Source organism: Apiospora aurea, assembly GCF_038362705.1.
Source record: "Apiospora aurea strain CBS 24483 chromosome Unknown utg000001l_segment0_segment0, whole genome shotgun sequence".
NCBI lineage: Eukaryota > Fungi > Ascomycota > Sordariomycetes > Amphisphaeriales > Apiosporaceae > Apiospora > Apiospora aurea.
The window spans coordinates 1089-28290 of NW_027117388.1; the positions used below are offsets into that span (position 1 = coordinate 1089).

Genomic DNA, 27202 nt, shown 5'->3' on the forward strand with positions numbered 1-27202 from the left:
GCTCGGCCCTTATTATAAATTACTCGATACTTAGCTATCTTTAGGCAGTACGCGGTCTACGTACGAGGGTTCGTCTATATTTCTTATAATGCTAATATATCGTACTCTTTTTAATTAATTAAAGTAAATACCGTTATTACTTTTAATACTGCGACGTTTCAATATATTATTCGTAAGCTTATAATTATAAGATTATAATAATGTTCTACGCTAATAGGGAAGCGACGGTACCACGCCGGCTTTGCGAGCGTATTTCTTTACCTTAGCTATTCGTTATCGAATCGAATCGCGGGCGGCCTCTCTTCCGTAAAACTATTATATACCCTTCTTTATTGCTAATAGGGAGCGTCGTCGGTAGTAATAAACGCCCTATTCCTACCGAGCTGTCGCCGGTGCTACAGACTTCGAATTAGCGAGGCCGGTAAGCATAAGCTTCTCTTACGCGTTCTTTTTACTGGATCGCTACGGGGCAGCCGCGATCCCACGCCGTGTATTCCTTGCCGTAATTAATACAACGTTTCCTGCCTCGTGGTCCTCTCTAAAAGCACTCTTAATCTCCCTTAAGGTGTACTGCTATAAAATAGTAGCCACATCGCTACTATTTCCGATAATACTTAACTACGTAGCCGTAGCCGTAACAGCGGTAATACTATTAGATACGAAAGCTAACGTTATACGGTTCGCAGTCGAAAATCTCGGAATCCCATATTAAGCCGTTGTCGCACAAATCCTTCGTAGCTTAAACGGAGCTCGCATACAAAATAAGGGAAGCGTAACATGCTTCGGGATTCTTCGGTAAACTACGCTTATATTTTAAGATTTCTTTCGGGTTATATTTATCTACGAATAAGCTACGTAGTAACGCGGCTTCGTCGTAGGTATCCCGTAGCTTTTTCGTTAAAACCCTTTTCGCGATAACTGCGAGTTCTTTATAAATAAGCTACGCGTTAGTCCCGAAAGCGTTTAAAACCTATTCATTATTTTCTATATATTTTTTCGCTTCGTCTTTAAAAATAAAAACAATATCGCCGCTAAATAGTTTCCTCGCTATAATAGCCTCGCTATGCCCGATTACCGTATTAACGCTCTACACAATATTTACTGGCTTCCTTTTTTAAATATCGTTAAATTAATCTACGCTTTTAATTACCACTTCGCGGTTTCGGCGGACTAAAATAATAATTTTCGGTTACCAAGTAATAGGATCGCTACCACGCGGCGCAAATATAATTTAAGCTTAAAACTTAATTTATATAGTTTTAAAATCCTACGTAGTTTAAGCGATAGTTTCTCCGACTATTTTTCGCAATTCCCCGCGGGTTATTAACGCGTTATTATCGTCGTTGAAGTGCGATCGTAATTCGATCGCTTCGGTACGAAATTCCCTAATTACTTAAAAAATCTCTTCACGCTTACTATTAAGGGCTATTAAATTAACGATCAGTTTCTTTAAATACTTTAATTCTTTTTCGATACCTCTTCTCGAACCATTTTCGCTACTAGAACACGTTTAAAGCGTTTAAAGTCCTTAATTATACGCCGCGACGTTGCTTCGCGGGTAATACTAGCTCTACGCGAGTCCGGCGCGACCGGTGTTAATAACCATCGAATTATCCATCGAATCATTTATACCGTAACGCCTTGGCTGCGTCCCCTCGATAAAGGTTCGGCTAAGTTAATTCGACCTCGTAGATTTAAATAATAAAGTTTGTTTTCGATTATTCGATAGTTCGACCGAGTTATCGATCTTTTCCCTTTCTTTTAATAATGACTTCTAGCTCCTGTTTAAAGCTTAATAATAATTTTTAAACCTTTTAATTTAAATTCGTTAAACTAACCGAATACGCCTACGTTAAAAAAACGACTATAAACGGGAGTTTAATAATAAATTACTCGCTCGATTAAATAAAAAGGTAGTTATCGATTATTATAATAACGATATCTCGTTTAATAAATTCTACTTTATTATCCTTTAATACGATTATTAATAAAATTATAATTACGTTTAATATAACGGCGTAAAAGAGAAGGATAATATTAGAATCACTAGGAAGAATATTAGACGGAGTATTACCTTTAAGATTAATTCCGTCGGTAGCTCCGTTACTAGATCGTTTAAATAGATTAATATTTCCTGTCGTATCCCTGCCGTTAAAATAAAAATGCTTTTAATTAAAAGAATATACTTTAATTATAAAAAAACCGGATATCTTTCTTAAAATTATCTTAATAAAAAAACCTTCGATTAATAGCGTATTAAGCGAGTTAACGAATTAATAACTTTAATAAAATATAATCTTATTAATCCTAAATTAATCGTTTCGTTTAATTCTACCCGTTTAAAAAAAAACTTCGATAACTCGGAAAACTAAATACCTTAAAGAATTTTAACTCCCTTTTAAAAATATTATCCGAGCTAAATATATAAGATATTCCTTTTAGTTTTTCATAAACCTATTTTAAAGGGGACCCTTTTACCTTTACTTATACTATAGTAAGCAATGGATTATTTATTACCACTATTAATATACTCGCGAATATAAGAGTTAACGAAAAGTTATTTATAAGCGTAAAATTAACCCGTAAAGTAATAAAGCGATTAAACTCTCGATAATTAATTAAGTTTTAATTTAAAATTATTAAAGAATATAATAATAAATACCTTTAATTAATTAATATCGCCCTCCTCTTAAACTTTAAGATATAAAAATATAAAATACCTCTTATACCTTTCCTTATAATTAATATAAAGCACGACTTTATTATCGGACGAAAATAGTTTAAAAAATACGACGTTATAGAAGATTATTAAAGGAAGCGGCTAGTCTTTTTAAAAGGCTAATAGAAAGCTTAGACTTAAGATATCGATATTACGGAGGCAGGATAGCTTTTAAAAAAACCTAAGTATAATTAAAACATTACTTAAAAGTAAAAAAAAGATATTTATCGAAAATAAACGAAGGCGGGATAGAGTTTTTTCTTTAAAGCCCTAACCTAATTACCGATAATTTATTATAATAAATAAACCGGAAGCCCCGAGCGATAGCCCGTCCTTAAATTAATTTAGGGAACCGGAGGTAATTCCTTAAACTATTATAAAAGCAGTTCGATAGCGTATTAAATAGCTTACTAAGGAATAAAAAATAGATAGCTAAGGTTAAATAATAAAGGGATTAATATTACCCCGTTACGTTATATTAAAGCCGCCTCCGAGAGATCAGTTTAAAGATCCCGAGATCTTTAAAATAAACCGTTAATTTAATAAATTACTACCCCCGCGCTTAACTGAAGAACTTTTACCTAGGAGTGGTTATCCCTTAAAAGACCCCCTTTACGGGTTAAAACGAGATAGCGTAGGATAGTATAAATTAAAGCTTATCGAGGTATAAACTTTAAAGGTGGGTAAATTTTTTAGCGATATCGGTTCCGACGTTATAAAAATCGTATACTTAAATAATATTAACCGAGTTATTAACTTTAAAAGCGATTTCTTATTAAATAATAAAGAAACCTTAAAATAAAAAATTAAAAAGGCTATACCCTTTAATTATTATAGGTATTACGATATTTTTAATAAAACTTAATTCGACGTTATCGCGTTATACCGAGGAGGCGTAAGCGATTATCGAATAAATTTAAAAGAAGAAAAAAGCCCCGAGGACTTAAAATTTAGCCTATTTTATAAAATATCCCTCGAAGAATTTAAAGTCTATAAAAAATACGTTACCGCCGCCTTAAAAAAGGGTTTTATTATTAGTAATATTATTTCGTAAATAGCGCCTATTTTATTTATATAGAAAGCTAATAAAGGACTTCGTTTTTACGTTAATTATTATAAATTAAATATATTTATTAAAAAGGACCGGTATTCGCTGCCGTTAATTAACGAGACCTTTAATAGAATAATTAAAGTTAAGATATATATTAAGATCGATATCCGCTAAATATTTTATAGGATTCGTATAAGACTTTAAGATTAAAATTTAACGATATTTCGAATTAAGTATAAATCCTTTAAATATTAAGTTCTCCCTTTTAAACTTATTAATAGCCCCGTAACGTTTTAATGGTTTATTAACGAGATTTTAATAAAGTACTTAAATTTATTCTATAGCGCTTACTTTAACGATATTTTAATTTACTCGGAAAACGAGGAAGAGCATATGGAATATATTAAGAAAGTATTATAAAAGCTGAGGGAAATAAGTTTTTAAGCTAATGTAAAGAAATGCGAATTTTACGGTACTAGGATTAAATACCTCGGCTTTATAGTGGATATAAACGGCGTAGAAGTCGATCCCGAAAAAATTAAGGCCGTTAAGGATTAGGACGCCCTTATTAATATTAAAATTGTTTAATCCTTTTTTAAATTTTATAATTATTACCGACGCTTCGTATATAAATATAGCCGTATCGCTAAACTTTTAATAAACTTAATTAAGAAAGGTTTTATTTTTACGTAGACCGACGAATATTAAGAGGTATTCGAGAGGTTAAAGAAATTACTCCTAGAGGCGCCCGTGTTAACATATTTCTTTTATAATAAAAAACCCGAGTCGAGATCGATATATTAGATAATATTTTAATTAGTGTCCTACTTTAAAGGGAGGGACCTAACGATAAATAATATCCCGTATACTTTTATTTAAAATAATATAAAGAGCCGAGTATAATTACCCTATTTAAGATAAAGAAATGCTAGTAATAGTAAAAGCGTTTAAATATTAAAGAGCGGAATTAATAGGATTATAACGATCTTAATCATTTTTTATAATTATTAATTACGAAGTACTTTAATATTTTAATATTAAACGATTATTTAACGTAAAATAAGTAATTTAGGCCGATACGTTATTATAGTATAATTTTATAATTACTTATAAGCTAGGGGGAGAAAACGTCCTCGTTAATACATTTTTTAGAAAAGCGGGTAATCTTAAAACTTAAAAGGATAGAAAAGACGCTTAACGAATTATAGCCCTGTTTAAATTAGTTTTTTTAAACGTTATTTAAGCTTTAAAGGAAGCGCGTTACCCGATTAAAAAGGAAGCGAGCTTTAAATTATATTTAATCGAAGAGCTACTTAAACGTTTTAAATATAAACTTATTAATACCCTTTTATACGAAAATACTATATATCCGGGATTAGAAATATATAAATAAAGAGTTTAAAAAGATAAAATATAAAAATAAATTATTAACGAACGGTTTATCCTATTTTAAGGCTGTTTTATTATACTTAACGAAGGCGACCTTCGGACCCGTGTAATTAATAAGGTTTACTCTCGAACCTTTATAGTATACTTAAGAAGGAATAAAACTAGGCGGCTAGTATAAATAAAATATTAATAGCTAAGATTAAGTAAGGATTACGATATATTCGTAACTAATTATATAAAATATAAGCTAAATAAAGTTCTCCGCGATAAAATACTAAACCTTTTATACCTATTACTAATTCCACTATAACCCTAAGACGCTATCGCGGTAGATTTTAAAATAATATTTAAAAATAAAAAAGGGAATAATAATATTATATTAATAATCGATAAATTAAAAAAGTAAATATAAAGTATCGCTTACCAAATAACTATTACCGTAACCGAAATAACCCGATTATATTACGAAAAACTATATTAAACGTATAATTACCCTTTAATAATAATTTTAAATTAAGGACCGTAATTTACCTTCGCTTTTATAAATAAGGTATTAAAAATCTTAGGAATTAAGTAAAATTTATCCTTAATAGGTTACTTTTAAACAGCGGAATAAACCTAAATAGCGATTTAATACCTTAAATAAAGGCTATAAATATTTATTAATTATTTTTAAAACGATTAAAATAAAAGTCTACCGGTTATAAATACCGCCTAAGCTACGTTACCTTAAAATTTAATAAGGTATTCCCCTTACGAGATCGAAAATAGGGTTCCCTATAAGATTTACTTAAGATTAAAAGGTTAAAACTAAAGATATAATAAATTTAAAAGAACGCGAGAAGTTTAATCGAATAATTATATAAAATTAAATAGAGTAAATCGTTAATTACTATAAAACAGCTAAAGGAAATATAGTTAAAGCTTAATAAAAAATATATAATTAAAAAAAAATATCGACGGTAACTAAATTTCGATGTCGAAGATCGGGTATTTATTATTAAGAAAACTTAATTTTCTATAAAGCTTACCGATAAGCTTAATTATCCTTTAACCCGATAACACTATAAAATCGAATGAAAAATCGGTTACTCGTATTTACTAAAAGTTTTAAAAGAATGGATAAATTCTAAGGTTTTTTATATAAAGCGATTTAAAAAGTACCCGAATAATCCTTTAATTAAATAAGCGGTATAAAACCCTAATAATAAGGTAATCGAATTAAGTGAAAAAAAAGAATAAGAGGTATACCGTATTATTAACTTAAGGACTTATTATTAAAAATTATAATATTAGGTTAAATAGAGAGGATAAAATCCCGATTTAACTTAGTATCCTATAGAGAATTTTAAAAATACGGCTAAATAATTATAGATTTATTACGAGTAAAATCCCGAGGCCTTTAATCCCCCGATACGTTTATAATACTAGCTATAAGCGGCCGAGAACGATACGTTTAACGAGCTATATAAGAATAATAATAAACCGGCCGCCCCCGAGAAGAGAACGGTATAACGAAAGGGTCGAAAGAGATAATAATTTAAATAAGGGAATAAATTTAAATAATTATAGTATTAATTTCTTATTTAATATATCTCGGGACGAGCTATTTTAAAGGGGGGGGGTTAATGCTACGGCGTATTTTAAAACAAGCCTTTAATAGCCTTATTAATTAGAGTAAGATAAGGGCGTGCGACAAATAGCCCGAGCGTTACTTGATTTTTCTCCACTTATTTAAATAAGGAAATCGTTCCGATAAGGCTAAACCTTTTCCTTCTTTCCTTATCTTTTTCGGTTTTCTATAATAAAATAATAACCTATAACCTTACCTCTCGAATTACTATAATTATAATATATATTACTAGGATAATAATATTATTATTATTAATATACCTCTTTATTTATTATATTTATTTTAACTTTTCGATATAATACTTTATTTACTTTTAAAGCGTGTTTATTCGAAAAAAATCGAGTTATTTATTAAGGCTTTTATAAATTATATTATTAAGCTTAAGTTTTTTATTACTTTTAAAGCCGTATATTTTATTATTTTTACGGAAATTAATATTAAATTTAAATTTAATATATTTAATTTAATACTTTATAATTTTAACGAGGTAATTAATAAGCTAAATATACGTCTTTAAACGCTTATACTTAACTTATCTTATTTAGGGACGGCTAATACCTACGACCTTTAAACGCTATTTAAACTTTAATAAATAACTAAGCACTCTATTTATATTAAAAAGAGGGTGTTTATTTATTAAAAAAGCTTTCCGACGCCGATTTTAAATACGGTAAGTTAAATAGCGAAAAATATAATTAAAATAGCTTATAAATAACCCTTATACGTAATAAAATATATATATTAAAAGAGGTTAATTTATTACTTTTTAAGCGCCGGAGAGCTAAAAAATCACGAATTTAATTAAAAAAACCTTTATTATTAAGGAATTTTAATAGTTATAAAACGAGAAAGTAAAAAAAAAGCGTTTAACGTCCGATAAAAGTAAAAATAAGGGTTCGTCGAAACGAAGAGCGACCGGTAAAAGGCGCTATAATATTTACGGCGAAATAGGTTATAATACGCGAATATATAAAAAAAGATATAAAATTAAGCGAAGAATTAAATAATAAATAGTTTTAATTAATTTTAAATATTATAATTAAATTAATTTATATAAAAGGGGTAAGAAATAAAAAAGGTGCGTCGCTAAGTAATATACGTCGCGTAGTAATAAACCACGTTATAATAATTTAAGCCTTTAAAAATATTATAAGATAAGCGTTAATTTTATTTTTATTACCTTTTACTTATTATTACTATTTAAATTCGAGTTTATTTAATAAAATAAGCCGGTTTTAAGTAAATTAACTTATACGAGTTAAAAACGCACGAATAGTTTATATATAATTTATAATAAATATCTTCGATTTTATAATTAGCTTAAAATTATTAATTAATATAAATATTATTATAACTTATATTAATAAAAAAACTATTAAAAATAAAACACTTAGAAATACTATTTCGATTCACCTTAAAGGTAAATATAATAAGGGAGCTTAAATAAAATATAGCAGTTACTATCGAGGTTATATTAATTCGATATAATTACGGCTAAGCACTAAAAGCTATTACGGGAAAAAAAATCACGATTTAAACATTACATTGTCTCTAAGGCCCCCTATAAGCCTCTCCCGCAGCGCGCTATGGACGTGATCGGCAATCTCTACTTCGATGGCGTCGCACTTGTCTTCCGTCTTACCCTGGCGGTCCTCGAGCTCGGCCTGGCGCTCCTCGAGGGCGTTGACGCGCGTGTCGAGATCGGCGGCGTCGACCTCGAGGGTCTGGGTGCGCTTGTCCAGCTGGTCCTGCCTCTGCTGCCGACGGACCATGTCCTCGAGCTGGTCTTGCCTTTGGCGCATGGCGGACAGTTCGGCCCTAAGGGACCTGTTCTCTTCCTCGGTGTCCTGGGCCTTCTTGAGCACTTGCTCGAGCTTCGAAAGGACGAGGGCCACGGGGTTGGACTCGAGCTTCTCCAAGCACGACGCTCCGGCGACAGGTGGACTAAACACGCGCCGACGATAAAGCCGGACGTCTGGGTCTGGGCTGTCACGAAGTCGCTTCCCTCGTTGCTTGCCTGTGAATGTCAGCAAAGTAGTTGATCCGAAGCACGAGCACACGCACCTTTCGTGTCAGCCGGATCCCCGGCCTCCGAATCGAGTTGATCGTAAGGAGGTGGGCTGTCCGCGTCCAAGTCTCCGTCGTCATCGGATTCGCCGGCAGCATCTGCAATATCACCGTCTGCAGCGTCTTCGACCGACCTCCTGTATGCTGGCGGAGTGGCCGTGGCAATAGTCGACTCGCACTCGGAATCGGTGCTGTCGTCTGGATTGAACAGCCGGCCACCGACACCGCCGTACAAGGCGCCCAGCCACCAGTCGCGTTCTTTCTGCTGCTCTTGCAGATGGTGGCGACAAATCGGCGAGGTGACGGCATGCTCGAGACACCGAAACTGTTCCTTGGACAAGGTGGTGTGCGGCATGAACAGGTCAAAGTCGAGCGCGGCGGCCAGCGAGGCCATGGACGCAAAAGTTTGTTGGGAGGCGGACTTGAGGGTAAGCTCGCGGACGGGCTGGACGAGGTTGCCGGGACGTTTGAGAAGGAACCGAACACGCGTCAGTCCACCCGGGAAGTATCGAAGGTCATCTTGATCGAGCTCGGCGGTGTCGACGTGACGGGTCTGTTCGAGGGACGAGATGTGGTGCGGAGGGACATCGAAGTAGAGCGTCGTCCTCTCCTTCTTGCCGCTGTCATCGTGGCCGAAGACGTTGACGTGGAAGCGAAACGTCACGACGGGGAAGCTGTAGGATGCCTTGAAGCTCATCCGCAGTTTGTGTCGGTCATCATCGGCGGGTTCGACGTCGCAATCGGAATCACGGTCGTCACGGTCATGGCGGTCATCCTTAAATGCGACGACGACACTTGTCGCCTCTTCGCAGAAAGACGCAATAGACCCTACGACACTGCCATCGTTAGTGGACGGCATAATGACTCACCTAGAAACGCAGCTCCCAATCCAACAAGACCGACACAGGCTCGCGACCGGAGGCCGGGTCAGGCTCCTTGCCCAAGATCCTGGTCCTTTCGACGAGGGCGCTGGTCCGCACGCTCGACGAGTAGGAGCCAGTGTTGACAGCGATCGAGGGTGCGAGTGCTGGTCGGCTTGTTGGCAGGCGGGAGAAGTCGGGACAAATCAGATGAACACGACCCAGGCTCGCGACCGGCAGCCTGGTCAGGCGCCTTGCCCAAGATCCCGATCCTTTCAGCGAGGTGCTTGCTGGTCCGCGCGCGCGCTCGCTGAGTAGGAGTCGGTCAATCGATGATCGAGGGTGCGAGTGCTAGTCGGTTGGAGCGATGATGATGGATGGGGGCGATTGAAATGCGAGGCGTTGAGGCGATATGGTGATGGTGGAGAAAACGGAGAGAACATGATTGACGAGAGACGCGGCTGAAGAATTCGGGGGGCTGGTGCGTGCGCAGGCAGAGGCGGATGACTCAGCTGGCCAGTTTTCGAGAGCTGCCGCCATTTTTCCGTGGGAGCTGGGCTCATCATCTACGCCGGACATGCAATCGCGCTGCGATATGGTCTAGGCAAAGGGACAGTAACGAGAGCTGTAAGAAATCCAATCCTCTCGAGCTGCCGTGTTTGATGCGTCTGCCATTGTCATGTCGCGATACCACTGGAGCCAGGAGCTGAAGTGGTCGTCGCAGAGATCTCCTGTACGAAAAGCCACAGCACCCACCCACTAAAGCACCCGCTAAAGCACCCGCTAAAGCCACCCGCGGAACTGGTGCACCGCCTGCTAAATCGGGGCGATGCCACTAACCCACCCGCGGAACTGGGACAGCACCCACCAAAGCCGCGACGGAATGGTCGCCCGACTGTGCTTCGTTGGGAAAACAGACCTCCCTCAGGCTCTGTCGCCAAAAGTTCTCGTGGCTGGGGCGATTTGTCAGACATGCACAATTCCACCCAACGACTAGGGCAGTGATTGGGAGTGGCTGTTGCTGAGGCCGGGTTGGTGAAACAGTCCGAGAAAGATCTCAGTCAGAACACTGCGTCTGCTGCGTGCAGCACTACTCATCGAACCTGGGCAGACTGCACCAGCGTTCACTCTTGATATACATATTGACGCAGCGGTTCTGAAAATTGACCTGACGCCTTGTCTCGGCTAATATCCGTTGTGCCTCTACCAAGATGTGACCTTGCCGTACCTGCGTCGACGACTTCAGCCCGCTCGCTGAGACTGCCGCAAGCACTGGGTGCGCCGCTAGAACCGTGGAAGCAGGACATACAGACGAGTCTACCTGCCAACACTCTCACATTGCAGCAGGCATACTGGGTCGGTGAGGGAGCGCCAAGGGCTCGTGATCTGGCTCGGGAGCTCGGGAGTCGAAACCACCGTCAATCGCCAGTGGTCTATGGGCTTCAACGGAGGGTGAGACTGCTTCACTTCCAGGGCTCCCGGGTCGCCGTGGTGGACGAAGCTCCTCAAGGGGAGGGGAAACCGTACACTCGTAGGATGTCATCTGTCTCCAAGCCCGCCGCGAATCGTCCATGTACGCTGCGGGCTAGGTAGGACATGAGGTTCATGGTTAGGATCACACTACTACGCCCTGCCCTGCAAGCTCTCTAGCCACTTCATCTAATGCCTCTCGCTATACTTTTCTTAGCTTCACAAAGAACGCGTGACGATAAAATCAATCAGGTAAAATCGACGTATCAATCATCATAAGCCCTGTCAACTACTCGAATCACGCCGCCGTTCCAAAGTCAAGGACTCTGCCACTGGTGATGTAAATGCCGAGGGCCTGATGCACGACAAAGCCACCCACTCGCCTGTCGCCGACTTCCAACTTCAGGCTGTGGTCAGGCTCGTGTGAGAATTTCCACTGGCACTGAACAGGTGGTAGTGCACCGGGCTCCCCTTCAACAGACCACGCATGAAGCTCTGATGAAGCAAGAAAAGGTGGCTGCGGCATCATCCGCCCTGTATCCCCGCTGTGAGCTTCCCCGGGTCTTCCTAAACCATGGAACGGGTAGGCAGTTCCGCTCCCTGTCTCCAGTTGGGCGCAGTGGAATGCCAGCTGTCGATCCTCGGTCCCTCGATGTTGTTGGACATTAGCCTCGCCTGATCAGCCATCGGCTTTCCACGCCATCTCGCACGAGAGCCTCAAGTGGAAATCCAGCAGCCAACTTGGACAGAGCTGCATCAAGCGACTGTCGTCGATGGAACCCGCATGCAGCCTCTCGAAGGCTGGGAGCGACGACTGCTGCACATGTGACAGATACCGACGACATTCGTCGATTCGTTGCCAGGCAGTGACTTGTCCTTCATCACGTGGCATTTGTCAAACATGGACGATTGAGCCTGTATTCAGAGACCGCCCATGCATGTGCCAAGTGTTGATTCGCCCGTTTGGCGATGCGACCTCGTATCGACCCCCGGACTGTACGAACTGCTGTGGCGCTGCTCGGGAAGAAGGCATATTCGCGCGGGGCCAACTTGATCGCTGCGGCTTCTCGAACGACGGTAGACGATGTTCCCCTGGATTCTTCGAGAAGTTATTTTTAGGGAGGGCCCCCTGGCTTTTGTCAACAGTGGGCAGCATTTGCACCGTGGCCTAGTCTGCCATGGTCACACTGGCTGAAGGGCGGTGGACGGCACTGGCATCATACTTGCCTATACTCGATGTATCCGATCGATTATACCAAGAACGGAGTGGTGTGCCGGGAAATATGCGCCGAGGCTCTCTTTCCAGACGCCAGCCAGCAAGGACGGCAATTGGGGCAGGACATGGAGACGCCCCGTTTCCCAGCTTGGAATTCTCGTATCCAAGGGCGGCTCCATCCGCATTGGCCGTGCAGGGTTGCATTCGGCCTCTAGCCCGTATCCACTACCCCTGGCCACTTGCTGGTGAACCCCCTAGCGGCCAGAGCATTGCGAGCATGGACGGACCAATCTTCCCAAGTGGATTAGTTCATGCCGCCTGCCGACACAACCGTTCGGGCTCCCGGCCCCCCCCGGCTCTCCCAGACGACGAGTATAATAGAGCCATCATCACCGCCCGATGCCATAGTCTCTCTTTTTTTGTTCCTCAGCACTCCTCAGCTGTCAATTAATAATACACGAAGTCCTTCTTTTTAATCCCACCCACTTCAACCAGTATTTAATCTCCGTCTCTCACTTAGACCACCAACCTTCAAAATGCAGTTCACCATCGCCACCGTCGCCGTTGCCCTCTTCGGCGCTGCCATTGCCGCCCCGGCTCCCCGGCCAACGAGACCAAGGAGTCGGTCCAGATCACCAAGTTCCACGCCCGCAAGAACCACCTGAACGGCGGTCTTACCGGCCCCGTCGACTCCATCGACTTCAACATTGTCTCCAGCGTCGAGGCCGGCACCATGGCTTTCGCCTGCACTGCCTCGGCCGCCGAGGGCGAGGACTCCCTCAAGCTCAAGCCCAACTCTTACCGCTGCAAGGGCGGTGACGACAACCGCCACTACGCCTTCGAGCTCAACTCGGCCGTCGGTGAGGACGACAAGTTCTCCCTCATGATCATCCACCAGACTGGCATTGCGTAAGTTCTCACGTCGCTCCCCTTCCTCTCGCATCACACACTAACTTCGCTCTAGCTTCGGCTACTGGGGCAACGTTGAGATCCCCACCTACTGCCACGCCGGTGGTGCCGAGACCATGGTCTGCCAGCAGATCGCCGAAGTCACCGCCGACCTGCACCTGTAAGCGTGTCGGGCGCGATCCGAAGAGCTGGTCATGAACATATTGATAATACGCATAATGGAACTATGGCGAGGAGGACTAACGCGATCCCGAGTCTGCTCAAAACATAATCATATAAAGCCGCGTACCAATCGTACATGAAACCACAACGGTACATTTACTGTCTTGATGCACCACTTGCCGTGACTGTAGATAACTTTGACTGTGACAAAAATGAATGAAGCTGTCCCATTTACTAGTTTTGCCGTGTCCGCCGCCGACCGCCGCCCGTCAGTTGGCCACCACTTCGAAACCTTGCATCGAGTCCAACGCCTCGCGGATCTCGGTCTTGTAGGCGGGAATGCCGCCGACGTAGCAGACGGGCTCGTACGGCTTGCCCGGCGTGTTGCCGCCCATGTACGTCGACCTGGTGGTCGGGAACAGGGTCCTGTCGTTGAGCGCCACGACGTGCTTCTTCCACGCCGCGGCCGCCTCGGCCTTGGGATTGACGTACTTGATGCCCCGGCGCTGCATCTTGTCCACCATGTCGGCGATCCAGCGGCCCTGCACCTCCACGGTCGAGGGCCCGTTGCTGAAGAGCGTCGGGCCGTGCGGGCCGTAGATGTGGAACATGTTGGGGTAGCCGCTGACGCTGGTGCCGAGGTACGTCTGGGCGCCCGTGGACCATTCCTCTTCGAGCTTGGTCTTGTTGATGCTCTCCAGCCCGAGCTGGGTCATGACTGTTTGGTGTCAGTATCTTGCTCACGTCAAGAAACCTGGGGCCGAGTCGGAACAAACCTCCAGTCACAACATCCTGCGAAAAGTCAGCGTCAAGCTTGGTATCCTAGGTAAGGCTCGGGCGGACTCACGAAACCTGTGGCAACGGCAATCACGTCAAACTCGTGGTGCGTGCCGTCGGCCAGGGTAATGCCCGTCTCGGTGAACTCCTTGATGGGGTTGTTTTTGATGTCCACAACGTCGACGCTGGGCCGGTTGAACTGCTCGTAGTAGTTGTACTCGAGGCAAGGGCGCTTGATGCCAAAGTAGTGTGGCCCCTTTTCCGGCGCGAGGAGATCCCGCTTCCTCGGGTCTCCGATCCGGTCCCGCGTCTTCTTGGCCCAGAAGTCGTACGCTTTGTTGTTGGCTTCAGGCACAAAGAGGCTGTCCTTGTATGCGGCCACCCAGTACCGGAACCCGCCTTCTTTCCAGAGCTGCTCGAAGAAGGCTTCCTGCTCCTCGGGCGTGTCGTCGAAGGTATTCTTCTCGGACCAGTCGTACGTGAACCCGGCAAAGCTGGTCTCGCGAAGCTTGAACATTTCGGGGTAGAGGGCCCGGTGGCGCTCCCTTTCGCTGGGATCGACCTGCCTCCGGCGCATGGGGATGGCGAGGTTCGGGGTCCGCTGGAAGACCTTGACCTCGCCGGCAGCTGGGCCCCAGGCCTGCACGATTTGCACGCCCGACGCACCGGTGCCAATGACGGCGCAGCGCTTGTTCTTCACATCGACCTCTTGGTCCGGCCAGAAAGAGGAGTGGTGGATGACTCCCTTGAACTTGTCCATGCCGGGCCAGTCGGGGATATAGCGCCGGGCTGCCTGCGACGACGGTTAGCAGACACGACAACATGCTTACGTCGGCAACACGTGGATGCACCCACAAAACCGGTGCCGAGGATCAGGTACTTGGCCCTGGTGACGCGGCCGTCCTCGGTGCGGACGGTCCACTTCCCGGCGGTGGTGTCAAAGTTGGCGCCCACGACAACGGTGTTGAAGGCGCAGTCCTTTTTCACACCAATCACTTTGTCGACGTGGTCAAAGTATGCACGCAGCTCTTGGTAGTTGGGGTAGTTGGAGGTCCAGTCCCAGGTCTTCCAGACCTCGGGCCAGGAGAACTCGTACTCGGGGACCTCGGAGTCCACGCCCGCCCCCCGGGTAGCAGTTCCACCTCCAAGTGCCGCCAGTGTCGTTGCCGGCCTCGAAGATGACCGTCTGGTAGCCCCGCTGGCGGAGGGTCTTGAGCATGAAGATGCCAGCTGCGATACGCAGGCATTAGTCCATCCATCAACCACACTGCTGACCAAGACCGACTTACCAAAGCCGGCACCGACAATCAGGGCATCAACTTCGAGATTCTCGGCATAAGGACCGGTTCTCTCAGCATGGGACACAGAGTAGTCGGTCAACTCGGTGTTGAACTTCTTCGGGTGGGAGGGGATTGATTCGCCCATTGCGTCAAGAGTCGAGGGCACCAGTATTGAGTTGGCGAACGGAAGCGATGCGAAATCAAACGAAAAGGCTACAGCACGCTCTGCCTTCCTCTGCTGGTTCTCGTCTGTCGCATCATCAGCCAGGCGACGAGAATGCCCAGCTTTATACCCTCCCTTCTCTGCCGCCGCCCATCGCTGCTGGACTCCCCGGCGACCCTCCCGTCTGTTCACCCCCTCTTTCTCGCCCACCAGAAGATTCATTGTGTCTCAGAGTCGGGCGCTGGTCCGCAGCCGCAGGTGGGTTGCATTTGCATTGTGCGAGGGCAGAGAGCAGCAGCACGGCAGAATCGCATACACCTCATTGGCGCAGTCGGCTTGGCGTTGGCCTATCAGACGGGATATCTGCATCCCTCCTTAGCTCCGACACCGACGAGATCTGCACTGGCTGGCGAGTGACGACACGAACCATGCGGTCGCGGAACCGCACCCCGCAATAGTAGCCAGCCTCCAAGTTTCGTGGGCCAGTAAGCCGCATGCATGTGCCCTCCCCGCACCCACTAATCAATGTGCTGGTCAGCCTGAGCAAAAGGTCATCCGAGGAGAGCAGAGCGGGGCTACCCCGGAACTGGGGGTATGCTGCGACGAAACCCAGTTCAACATCGAGGCACCGCTAGTGGGGCACCATTACGGACGAAGGCACACGGCGATTCTACTCGAGTCCTTCCCCGTTTTTGTCATCTTCCTTGTCAGTTTGATATACCGCCACACATCACCATGCCTTTCAGCGCCGCGAGCCTGGAACGCCTTGGCAGCATCGTCGAAGACAGCTGCGAAGCCCCCCTCTTCTGGCATACCGGGAACGACTGTTGTCGTCGTTGGGGAGGATGGAGAGGAGCTGTTCGCAAAGGCGGCCGGCAGACGCGGCGTCGACTCCAAGGAGGCCATGTCGCTCGACAGCATCTACTACATGGCCTCTTGCACCAAGCTGCTCACCAGCATTGCCGTCATGCAACTGGTAGAGCAGGGCAAGCTGCGGCTGGATGACGCGCACCAGATCGAGGAGCTCTGCCCGGAGTTCAAGACCATCAAGATCCTGCGATCGGGCAGCGGGAGCAGGCCAAGCGCGCCCGGCAGGACACCAGAAACGACATGGCGCTTCGAGGATAAGAAGGTCGGGATCACTCTGCGCATGCTGCTCAACCACACGGCCGGGTTCGGCTATGCGTTTTTCAACGAGCGGTTGCGAGATTGGTGCGTCGCGGCTGGCGTGAATGTGTTTCCATCGAGGTTCGAAGACGTCAAGATGCCCTTGCTCTTTCAACCAGGCCAGGGCTGGGAATACGGGGTGAGCTTGGCCTTGATGGGAATCCCACCCTGTTCGATGTTTGCTGACAATCACAACCAATCCAGACCGGCGTGGACTGGGCGGGAATAGCACTCGAACGGTGCACCGGCCTCTCTCTCGACGACTACCTGCAGAAACACCTTTTCGCTCCGCTTGAGATCAGGGAAATGACCATGGTCCCGACCAAGGAGATGCGGTCCCGTCTCGCGCACATGCACGCCCGCGGCAAGGACGGCGCCTTGACGACCCGACACCACCTCCTCCGGGCCGTTCTGGATATCGACCTGGACGACGAGACTCAAATAAGCCAGGTCTTCAACAGCGGCGGTGCTGGCATATTTGGCAAGCCGCAAGAGTACTGCAGTAAGTAGCCCTCGACGATGCACGAAGGGACGAGTCAGAACCTAATACAGCCCGCTCCGTAGAGATCTTGGCCATGCTCCTCAATGACGGGACCTGTCCTCGGACCGGCGCGAAGATCCTTAGCAAAGACACAGTTGAAGAGATGTTCCGCAACCAAGTCCCCGAATTTCCCGGTCTCGGCAGGCAGGGCATCCCGGCCGCAGTGCCCGAGCTGACCAACCCCGTGCCGGACCTGTACCCGGTGGAAGGGGAGCCTCCCCAGGGCTGGGGTCTGACGTTCATGCAGAGCAACGGTGGGGCAACGGGCCGTTCGGCAGGGACTGGTCACTGGGCCGGACTCGCCAACACGTGGTGGTGGTGCGACCGCGAGAACGGTGTTGCCGGCATGGTGTGTACCCAGATCCTGCCCTTTGCCGATCCGGCGGTCCTGGGGCTTTGGGCGCAGGTGGAGACCGAGACATACAAGGCGCTCAAGGAAGGGAAGTAGGTAGTATCAGTAGTAACATGAATTCGGCCCACATGAGGTAGATCTTGAGCACGACCTCCTGTTGACCATGGCCGCATGCACAACGAAACAACTTACCCATTCCCATCACTTGGCCAGAGAGTGAGGCACATCGAAGGATTTGAGTTCCGCTACAAGGGGGGGGCACCAAAATTTATAAAACTACCCGAGAAGGGCTTATCAGATTAAGGTTGCTCGCCACACAGTCAAGTCCCGTTTGGTCCTGGCGCCGTGAACACTGTTTCGACGTCTTGTCGTCGCCACTCGGTGAGAGACGCGACAAGTTCGGAGGAGCAGGTTGAATAAAGCCAGGCAAGAGCATTGGCACGGTGGAAACCACGCAGAGTGGCAGATGACGCAAATGGGCCTGCAACTACCCCGACACGATGTAACCCGCTTGCGGCTTGGCAGGTTTATCAGGGCACCCCGACAGGGGCGTACGGTGCGGGGACGTGGAGCAATCCGGGGAAGCGGAGTTGTGCTGTCAACCCCTGGATGTCAAGCTCTCATATCCACGCCCTGCTGCTCGCTGCAAGAGGATGCGATATATCTCTTGATGACCTTGGCATTCGTAGGCAGCCAGACCGAGAGATCCGTACGTACTCCATGCACACTCGCAGCTGGGGCTGCCTGGTCACCTGGGATTCCCATTTCCCAAGCGTCCGTGTTTGCATTCCTTTTCTCATCACAATATTGGTACACACAACCCAGCTGTATTGCCCTCTGCTCCAGCACCTCTTCTGTTACTCATCGAGCAGCAATGCGACGACAAGGTCATTCATGCGACCAATGCCGGAAGTCCAAGCGGGCCTGTGATGCCCTCGCATTGGAGGACTCCGAAGCTCCCAACATGGCGTTTTTGACGGGATCGCCCCGATCAGGTTCGTGCTACGCATCCGATGCTGCTAGATCTCCCACCTGACCAGCTACAGCCCCCAAGACTCGGCCATGCTCCTACTGTGCCAGAACCAAGAAGGAGTGCACAACCAACTGGGCCTGGACCCAGATGCGGATCAGGAGAGCTTTGGAAGCAGAATCGTACGGGAGCCCTGATCTCGATCACGTATCCCCACCTAAACGCCAGAGGCGAGATTCGACGAGTCGCCCAATCGCCACACAGCCCACTTCTCCCGACTACGGCTCTGGTTTCACAGATTCCTTCACGGGGGGCCGATTTGAGCCAGCCCATCTCAGCCATGACATGCTGGCCGACGAGTTGCAAGCCGCTGCAAGTAATGCCGCAAGCTGTGACGCGTTTCTGCTTGGCCAACAAGTGGAAGAGAATCTGCTATCGAACGATTGGGGTCTCTCGGGTTATGAACCGCAAACCGCATTTTCGATGACGGGGAGTCCCAATGCCGATTGTGCAAGTCAGTTCCCAGATTCCGCGTTGTTGGGCCACTTCAGCTTCCCAGACCAAGAACAAGGTCAACTGCATTGGGGAACCGCCATATCTAGCTGGTCAGACACCACATACAGTCCAACTACTCAAAATCCCTTCACCACCACAATCGCGGACGAAAGAACGGACCCCTGTGGACGGGGGTCATTGAAGCGACGCCGCACATCCTCTTCCACTTGGCGAAGACAACTCCACTCGCCTTCGCCATCCTCGACAAACCACTGGATTGCAAAACATGCCAATGAGAGCCTGATCTCGACCAACCTGCTCCGGATATACCACGATGTCCTGGAGCATAATCTCTCGTGCTGGCTGACGGAGTTGACCTGTCCGTACCAGTCAAGTCCTGCGTCCTTTCAGCCTCACAGAGTCGAGCTCGCAGAATGGGGATCGTCCTGGTCGAATCGTCTCTACCATCGCACCTTGAAACTGGAAGAAGCGGCCAAGAGGGCCCAGTTGGTGCGGCTGAGCGCGTCAGAGGACCATGCATGCAGTCGAGCATTGCACCTAGCCATCATGGCGTTCGCTACCCAGTGGGCCCGGGGAAGCCGCCGGCAACACGGCCAAGACTGGCCTCCACCGTCCAAGTCGAATGGCGAGTTGCTAGAAGACAGTTTGGGAGGACTGACCGGCGAGTTTGATAGGGAAATTCAATGGCACTTTTGGACACAGGCAGAACAGGCGCTCCAAGCGATGACTGGTGTCGACTCATTTCGACTTGCTTGTGCCGAAGCCATCCTTGGTCTGGTTCAAAAGCCGTCAAATCGGGATCACCAGGTGGTTGGAGTTGCCGGGACCAAGACGTTTGGGCGAATCAACGGTGGGTTTGACCAGGATACGTTGCTGCATGACATCTCGCAGGTTATCTCCCAAGACGGCCCTCCCAAGTATTTGGAGCGAGCCGCCGCGAGGATGCACACGCTAAAGTTCAAGTTTGACTTGGCCACGAAGGGGGCTGTTCGGCCTTGTCACGGTGCTGGAGCGACGAACCCGGTTCAGCCAATGAGCGAAGACGACCAGACGTCACTTGGGCTGCTATACTGGCTTGCCGTCATGTTTGACACGGTCTCTTCTTCTATGCATCGTCGGCCCCTGACTGTGTCCGACCAGGATTGTCAGCACCGAGACAGCAGGGGCGATGAATTGGACAATCCCCACTGGAATATAGACCTCTTTGCCCAGGACAGCCTGGAATGCCCTGCCCAGCAGCCTCTATGGCCATGCTCATACGATAAACTGGCCGAAGCCGTCACCAAGTCCGGTCCCGTCAAGGTGCTGTTGTATCGGCACGTCGCCTGGCTCCAAAATTCACTACGACGCGGCCAACGGGGACAAAAGCTGGAAGACCTCGTTCGCAGTGCCATCTCTCTGTACAACTACTGGAACGCTACATACGGGCAGCTTTTCCGCGACCTGGTGCGCGACTTTGACTGTGTGCCAGGGCGGATACGGAGTTGGTTCGTGTGCATCTCGGGGCACTGGCATCTGGCGGCCATGCTCCTAGCTGAGCTGATAAACACCATTGACAAGCAAGAGCTTGGGACCAGGGAAGGGATGGACCGGCGACTGAGCGGCAGCGCTGTGACGAGAATACAAGAGACCAGCGCCAAGGAGATGTCGGACCTAGCCAGAGTTGCGACCCCATGCGGGGATGGCCAACCCACGGAACCGCAGCTCCCCGACTTCCACCCTTCGGTCAATGAAGGGACCATTCTCACGGATCCATGGACAGTCATCTTGATCCAGGCATTCTCGAAGGCATCTGTGATGCTTCTCGCGAAAGCGGATCATTACCGACAGTATGCGCTGATGGAAACGGGCGGCGACGGGTTGGCAGAGACGATACGATGTGCACAGCGGTGTATCAGGGGCCTGTGGTTTCTGGGGAAGCAGTCGGACATGGCACGGGAAGTGGCTGACATCCTCAGCAGGAAGCTGCAATTTCAGCAAGGAACAGTGATATGATAGTTAAGAGCTCTGCCACGTAAGCTCACTGCACCGCCTACAACGAGAAAAAACAAATCTCGTAAGAGGTACTTCCTAGCGACCTCCCATCATGGTCACGCATCTGATTGGGAGATCCCACCGAAAAGTGTTACGCGCCTTTGTGTTGCAGCTTGATTGGATGCGCCTTTCGATTTCTCGATCTGCTCCCCTAGACCTCTAGCCTGGGCCCCTAGAAAGGCGGCACCCGTACCGAACCCGGAGATTGCTGCCGATCCCCTGCCCAGCAAATGCTCTCCAGCCGCCGTCACTGTGGTCTCGTCACTATCCAGCGGCATGGGGCCGTGGACTGTCACCAGGCCCCCTGCGAATTGGTCCATAGTGTGCTTGGCTGAGTCGAGCGCTGCTCGGGCAGCCAGGGCCGTCTGTACGCCCACCAAGATCGGTCCTGTTAGCAGCGGTGTTAGCTTGGAAGTCCAGATGGGAACATCGCATCGCAAACTCGGTGCTGACCTATGTAAGGTAATCCGGTAATCTTGACTTCTTTTATGACGGGAATCTTCTTGAGGACAAATGTCGCGGTCCTGCCGACGTGGAGAGCAGGAATAGGAATCGGCATGGGTGTGCTCAACACTGCATGGCCAAGTGTTACGCCGGCTCTTTCGGTGTTGAGTTGGGGAAAGATTCTCTTGAAGAGTCCCCGGATCGTACGCGAAATGGACATGTTGAAGAGTCTGGTGGCCGCCGGGAGTGCGAAGAAGCGAGATGGATGTTCTTGTATCTTGACGAATAATAACAAAGGCGATTCGCCCGGGTGAGGCAGCGTACCAAATGCCAGAAGAAAGGATGCCCTGCGGGGATGGAAGGGATTTTCTAGATGCGAAGGTGCTCTTCAAGTCAAAAGCCGGTTTCCCCGTTCCATTAGACATCACACGGTCCGGCAGTCAGAGTAAGTGCTACTGCGACAGAAACCCGCCTGGGGTCGTCTACCCACAGGGTGTCTCGCGACGGAGCCAGCCGCATGGAATCTCTTGGCCCTTCGACCCATCCACGCTGCTTCTATCCGTTTCGAGAAACGAAGAGACGTTGCTCTCGTACTATCATGTGTCACAGCAACACCACTTGCGGCGCACGACTAGGGAATGCTTGCAACCCTGGTTTCTCGTACAGGTAAACAATGCCGAGTCGGGGCATCGTCACTTGCTACTAGTTAGTCAATACCCATCAGGATATACGTGAGCCCGGTGGTGTGGCCTTGAGTGACAGGAATGTCTGCAACGATGCTTCGTGCGAGAGCGGGGTACATCCCACAGGCGCACTTCTAGACGCGGGGGCTTGCAACGGCAACCTAGTGACGCCCGAATTGGTTCGAAAAAGCATACAGGTCCCTGGTGGGCGACCACCCCAACATCTTGGAACTGAGACCCGAATGCTGCACCATGGACGAAACTGAGAATGCTTCCCGAAACTAGAGCGTGACGAGGGGAAGCGTGATATAGTTTGGAGGAATTTCCTGCGGCCTACGCCGTTGCAGAAGTAAACAGCCGCCGGCTCGAATCAACGAACCTCGCACTAACCGCCAAATAAGGGATAAATTTTATTGTGTCGTTTACTAGCATGTTGTTGATATTATACCACCATCTATTGTCATGCTGAACCTCTGCCACGCCCGCATGAAATTGGTCCAGCAAAAACAAATTAAATTACAAGTCGGTAAGCTTCCCTGGTACCCCGGGCTCACCTTAACAGCCGTCTGATCCTCTCCGTCATCTTCTCGTTCCAGCTGTAAGTTATCGCGTTGGCCAGGCCGACGTATTGCGTCGACGCCTGCATCACCACCAGCCAGACAGGGAGGATCCGCGCACCGCCTCCACCAGTCTCGTCGCGATGCCCGGTATCCAGAGGACAATGTACAGGACTGGATAGCCGTTCAGTAAGAGCATCCTTCGCAGGTTGCTATTGGACGCATGGCGGGCACCGCCGTGGACGTGGCGGTCGTGGTCCATCCGGGACATGCGGGCGGCGGAGGCGGCACTATGAGACATTTTCGCCGGCTGGAGATCATGCAGGGGTATGGCACTTCCGCCGGTGGCGCTGGCAAAGACACCCGGGGCAATGGGGTCCGGCCAGCTGACCCCGCCGTCGACGTGGAACGTTCTCTTGACGATGATATCACTGGTCTCGGTGGTGTCCGGGTTGTCGTTGGCCTTGCCCCCTGCGGGCACGATCGGTGCAAGGGAATGGGTGGTGATATTCGATGTGCTCAACACAAAGCTATTAAAGGTACGCTTGAGATGAATGTAGATGTGCGTATAGATGACGAGGGTGGCCAGGAAGATGGCCATGCGCCAGCTATGGGTGAGTGCATAACGAAGGGACGCCTCTTGTGGCTTGATCCAGCACCAGTTGCCACTGACTGGGCCATAGGCGTCCAGGGCCAGTCCAGTTGAGCCTTCGGCAAAGGTTAGCTACCGCCAATAAGGAAGAATCATGGCGGTGGACATACTGGTGATGACAGACGGGACCCAGGCCAGTGCGCAGATGAGTAGTATCGTGGGACGCGACGGCTCCGTCGAGAGTTTGCGTGTCCGCAGCATCAACAGGACCATGACGGACATGATCAGGATGTTGAAGTCGACGGCCTGGACCGAGAACTGGCCCACGAAGGCGTTGATGGTGCACGCCACGCCCGGGGACAGCGGTTCCCGCTTCTGGTAGTTGAGCATCGTGATGACACCCGATATCGAGTTGTTCATCGAGTTCATGCCGTCTGATACCAGCACGAAGTCAGTAAGTACATTGCATGATCATCAACAACAGCATGGCTCGGGATCAGGCAGGTGCGTACCGGCAATCAGGAGGTTGATGATCAGGGCGTGGCGAAAATGCCTCCCCGGGGGCGCGACGACATGCGCGATGAGGGCGACCGAGGTGGCCAGCAGAGAAAGGATCGATCCGGTCAGGGTCGGGATCGCGACGGCCAATTTGATGGGCGACATGGCCCGTGGGAACTTCGATTTCCGGCTACTTGGCAAGCACCCAGATCGAAGGTCTGGCAGGCCGGGTCGGACCTCCTATCCCGCTGCCTTGTCAGTCTGGCACAGTTGGCGGCAGGAAGGTCGAGCTCGGTTGGCAAGAGGGTGAGCCTTGGGCAACTACAAGTTTGCGAGGCGGGCCAGTGACTCGGGGATGGAGTCAAGAGGTATCGGACGAGTCCAGGTCCGCGATGAGCCTACTCATACGAAACGGCATACTTGAAGCTATGGAGGAGGCCAGGAGTCAAGACCACTGCGGGCGATGCGGAGAAGCATCTGCCTATGTATGTATGAGATTGCATGACTGCGGGCGGTCAGGGCCCCGGCGCCAGCGCAAAGGAACGAAAGATGAACCACCTTATGTACAGGGTGCTCCTGCGATGGTTGCAACCGTTCCCCTGGCGCCGCTGAAAGACTGGCAATGTCTCCCCGCGCTACGGCGATGCACCGCAGATCATGTCACACCTTGATCGAGCGTGACTCGAGGCGGCGCCCCCAGTCGCTCGGGGCCCGGGAAAACAAGGAATGCAGCGCCTTGAAATCAAGCAAATGGACTAAGGCCTCAAGGCGCATGGTTCTTGGCTGCTTTAACTATGTCCCGTCTTCTTGTTCGCGCGGCTCGGAAGCGTCGTGCTTTTGCGATACCAAGATAGACCTCACGCGCTGCCCGCAGGCATCCCACGATGCATACACTTTCTTCTTAAGGTGGACACCCGGTCCGAGTCATTGACCGGCATTGGGTAACATCCGATCTTGAAGAATGCTACATTTGGATACTACATACATCGCGTAGGAGTAGAGGTGACAAGCCACGTGGATGGGCTTCGCCGAGTGAGACGAACAAGCATAGAACTGCCTTTTGATCCTGGGTTCGCTTCCGAATTTTGTTTCTCGAACACATCTCAGTAGCGGCTCGGTTTCGCCTGGTCAGTTGCTCGAGGGGGCTCCAGAGGATGCGCAGGGCCGAACCCTGGGCAATACTACGAAAAGTGCATGCCGGCAGTAAGACGCTGCTAGGTTGCGGAGGCTCGCATACACGGCTTGGTACGCGATCGAGTTGGGATGCTATTCGCCAGGCCCAGCTGTCCGAGCAGAAACTGACTTTAGTACCTTGTGTGCGGCCAAAGCCAATTGATATCCTAACTGCATCGCCCCACCCTGAGAACGCAATCTTGAACAACCGGATCGGGATAGTTCCATGATCAATGCACCCAAGTGTCTGCATTGGCCACCGAGCGCGGTGTCCGGCTAGAGTCTGGCTTCCGACGGGAAAAGGCGACTGTCTCGTTTCCGGCGCTTCCTCTCAGGGTTCCGAGCTGGGCGCAAGTGATTAGCGGATGATGGGACCAGCCCGTACAGTAGGCTACAGGCCGTACAATCACTCTTGGGCCTCTGGCTACCTGCTGGCTTCGCGACATCCAGCATGGGGCGTCCGATATCTCGACGGGGTTGGAAGGGCGAAGACCTTGTCAAGATCTCGGCCCCAGCGGGTCACTTCGAGATCTTTCTCGTCTTCTGTAGCAGTACTTGGCAGATCTTGACGAGCGCCGGCAGTCACGTGACGAGACTTCTGCACCAGGACAGGAATGCATCAACTTCCAATCGTCGCATTGCCGACAAGCAGATCGACCGAAACCAGAGCGCTGTTCACTAATACATTTGGCTGAGCGGGCGCTGTTGGCTGAATGCAGTGGGCTGGGTTGGTGGTGACGAGTTTGGTTGGGTGAATCCCGGTCTTGTCGTCCAAATTTGGCGCTATCGTTGCACAAACCTGGCACTGCCGCTCGCTGCCCGGACTTAGCGGGCTGAGTTGGGCGCCGTTACTGTTGGTGGGATTAGGAACTTGTACCCCTCGCTACGAAACTGGCAGAACGGTGGCGCGGAGCACCGGAATGTTGCTCGTCAGAACGAATGAGGGTTCTTTATGCGCATTGTCCGATGCATGGTCTCAATCTGAAATGGGTTACCTTGACTAGCGCGACGATGCCAAAATGCCATCACTTTCATACAACCGATTGGACGCTCTAAGCGAATACAGTCCCGCAGATGACCGACAATACCGCACGTCCCCATAGCCATTGATAAAGGTTCGTCCAGTACCATTGGCGTAGTACCCTGGCCGCTCGAGCGTCCCATCCGCATTGCAAAGCACAGCCTATTACGTCAGAAGGGGTGTTTTCAGAGCTTTGGAATATGTTGGTGTTTTACCTCTCTCAAGAAGTGCAAGCAATGTGGCCAGTGAGTGTTGGCTCGATGGTCCATGCCAATGTCCATCCCGGCTTTCGCGCTCTGCAGGGCTTTCCTCAGCGAGGCGAGACAGTGCAGTTGATGAAACCTGCATCGAGGTCAGTCCAAGTCAAATACTTGAGATCTGGACGTCAGGTTCTCAAGACGTACATGGTAATCTGCACGACGTTTTTGTTCTCATCAAACACCAGAGCCGACTGACCCGTCTCGTTCCAGAGGTCGTCGTACCGGTGGTCCAGAGACATGTACGTCGTGTCTCGCTGCCACCGTCTCTCTATCAAGGTTGCACCTTGTGGTGTTGGCGTCGTGGTGCAACTTGAGACCATGGACCAAAGCTGCAGAATGCAGAGTGATTGCGCGATGAGAAGGACAGCCGTCAGAGCGTTGAGAGCCCTGCCCGGGCGGGTATCTTGCCTTTCGTTGCTCGAGGCGTAGCGAGGCAGCACTGCGATGGAATCGAATGCCATTGTCAAAAGACTTTGATCTCGCCGTGACAGCAAGAACGCCTGGACGGGGGAATAGGACGAAACTCGGAAAGACATTAGGAGGATGAATCTGAGGCTTGATTATCTAAACACGCAGGAAGGTAAGCAAAGACAGGGGTGCATATACCAATTGTGTCAGCTTGCATGCCTGGTATGCAGAGTAATCACGCTACATAGTTCCATCTAGTATTAACGGTGCCCCGCATCGTCTTAGTATGG

At 48.7% G+C, this 27202-nt stretch overlaps 10 protein-coding genes across 10 annotated transcripts; 4 read left to right on the forward strand and 6 right to left on the reverse strand.

Moving 5' to 3' along the window:
* Positions 1-8318: 8318 nt before the first annotated feature.
* On the reverse strand, positions 8319-9718 carry PG986_000001 (uncharacterized protein; the record flags this gene model as incomplete). Its single annotated transcript, XM_066836223.1, has 2 exons — positions 8319-8809; positions 8857-9718. The coding sequence occupies 2 exons, from the start codon at positions 9716-9718 to the stop codon at positions 8319-8321; spliced, it is 1353 nt and encodes a 450-aa protein (XP_066705116.1).
* A 68-nt stretch (positions 9719-9786) lies between these two features.
* PG986_000002 (uncharacterized protein) lies at positions 9787-11292 on the reverse strand (the record flags this gene model as incomplete). The annotated part of the gene is made up of 5 exons (XM_066836224.1): positions 9787-10029; positions 10161-10307; positions 10564-10672; positions 10893-11003; positions 11057-11292. 5 exons carry the CDS (start codon positions 11290-11292, stop codon positions 9787-9789), a joined length of 846 nt encoding a protein of 281 aa, XP_066705117.1.
* Positions 11293-12941: 1649 nt separating this feature from the next.
* Positions 12942-13478, forward strand: PG986_000003 (uncharacterized protein; the record flags this gene model as incomplete). The annotated part of the gene is made up of 3 exons (XM_066836225.1): positions 12942-12968; positions 13019-13314; positions 13370-13478. 3 exons carry the CDS (start codon positions 12942-12944, stop codon positions 13476-13478), a joined length of 432 nt encoding a protein of 143 aa, XP_066705118.1.
* A 267-nt stretch (positions 13479-13745) lies between these two features.
* PG986_000004 (uncharacterized protein) lies at positions 13746-15918 on the reverse strand (the record flags this gene model as incomplete). Its single annotated transcript, XM_066836226.1, has 4 exons — positions 13746-14194; positions 14253-14268; positions 14324-15046; positions 15109-15918. The coding sequence occupies 4 exons, from the start codon at positions 15916-15918 to the stop codon at positions 13746-13748; spliced, it is 1998 nt and encodes a 665-aa protein (XP_066705119.1).
* Positions 15919-16431: 513 nt separating this feature from the next.
* On the forward strand, positions 16432-17852 carry PG986_000005 (beta-lactamase; the record flags this gene model as incomplete). The annotated part of the gene is made up of 4 exons (XM_066836227.1): positions 16432-16473; positions 16541-17002; positions 17068-17365; positions 17428-17852. The coding sequence occupies 4 exons, from the start codon at positions 16432-16434 to the stop codon at positions 17850-17852; spliced, it is 1227 nt and encodes a 408-aa protein (XP_066705120.1).
* A 1024-nt stretch (positions 17853-18876) lies between these two features.
* On the forward strand, positions 18877-21237 carry PG986_000006 (uncharacterized protein; the record flags this gene model as incomplete). The annotated part of the gene is made up of 1 exon (XM_066836228.1): positions 18877-21237. The coding sequence occupies one exon, from the start codon at positions 18877-18879 to the stop codon at positions 21235-21237; it is 2361 nt and encodes a 786-aa protein (XP_066705121.1).
* Positions 21238-21332: 95 nt separating this feature from the next.
* Positions 21333-21940, reverse strand: PG986_000007 (uncharacterized protein; the record flags this gene model as incomplete). The annotated part of the gene is made up of 2 exons (XM_066836229.1): positions 21333-21664; positions 21730-21940. The coding sequence occupies 2 exons, from the start codon at positions 21938-21940 to the stop codon at positions 21333-21335; spliced, it is 543 nt and encodes a 180-aa protein (XP_066705122.1).
* A 1108-nt stretch (positions 21941-23048) lies between these two features.
* Positions 23049-24215, reverse strand: PG986_000008 (uncharacterized protein; the record flags this gene model as incomplete). Its single annotated transcript, XM_066836230.1, has 3 exons — positions 23049-23668; positions 23723-23986; positions 24065-24215. 3 exons carry the CDS (start codon positions 24213-24215, stop codon positions 23049-23051), a joined length of 1035 nt encoding a protein of 344 aa, XP_066705123.1.
* A 1459-nt stretch (positions 24216-25674) lies between these two features.
* On the forward strand, positions 25675-25905 carry PG986_000009 (uncharacterized protein; the record flags this gene model as incomplete). Its single annotated transcript, XM_066836231.1, has 1 exon — positions 25675-25905. One exon carries the CDS (start codon positions 25675-25677, stop codon positions 25903-25905), a length of 231 nt encoding a protein of 76 aa, XP_066705124.1.
* Positions 25906-26409: 504 nt separating this feature from the next.
* Positions 26410-26965, reverse strand: PG986_000010 (uncharacterized protein; the record flags this gene model as incomplete). The annotated part of the gene is made up of 3 exons (XM_066836232.1): positions 26410-26586; positions 26649-26656; positions 26701-26965. 3 exons carry the CDS (start codon positions 26963-26965, stop codon positions 26410-26412), a joined length of 450 nt encoding a protein of 149 aa, XP_066705125.1.
* Positions 26966-27202: the final 237 nt, after the last annotated feature.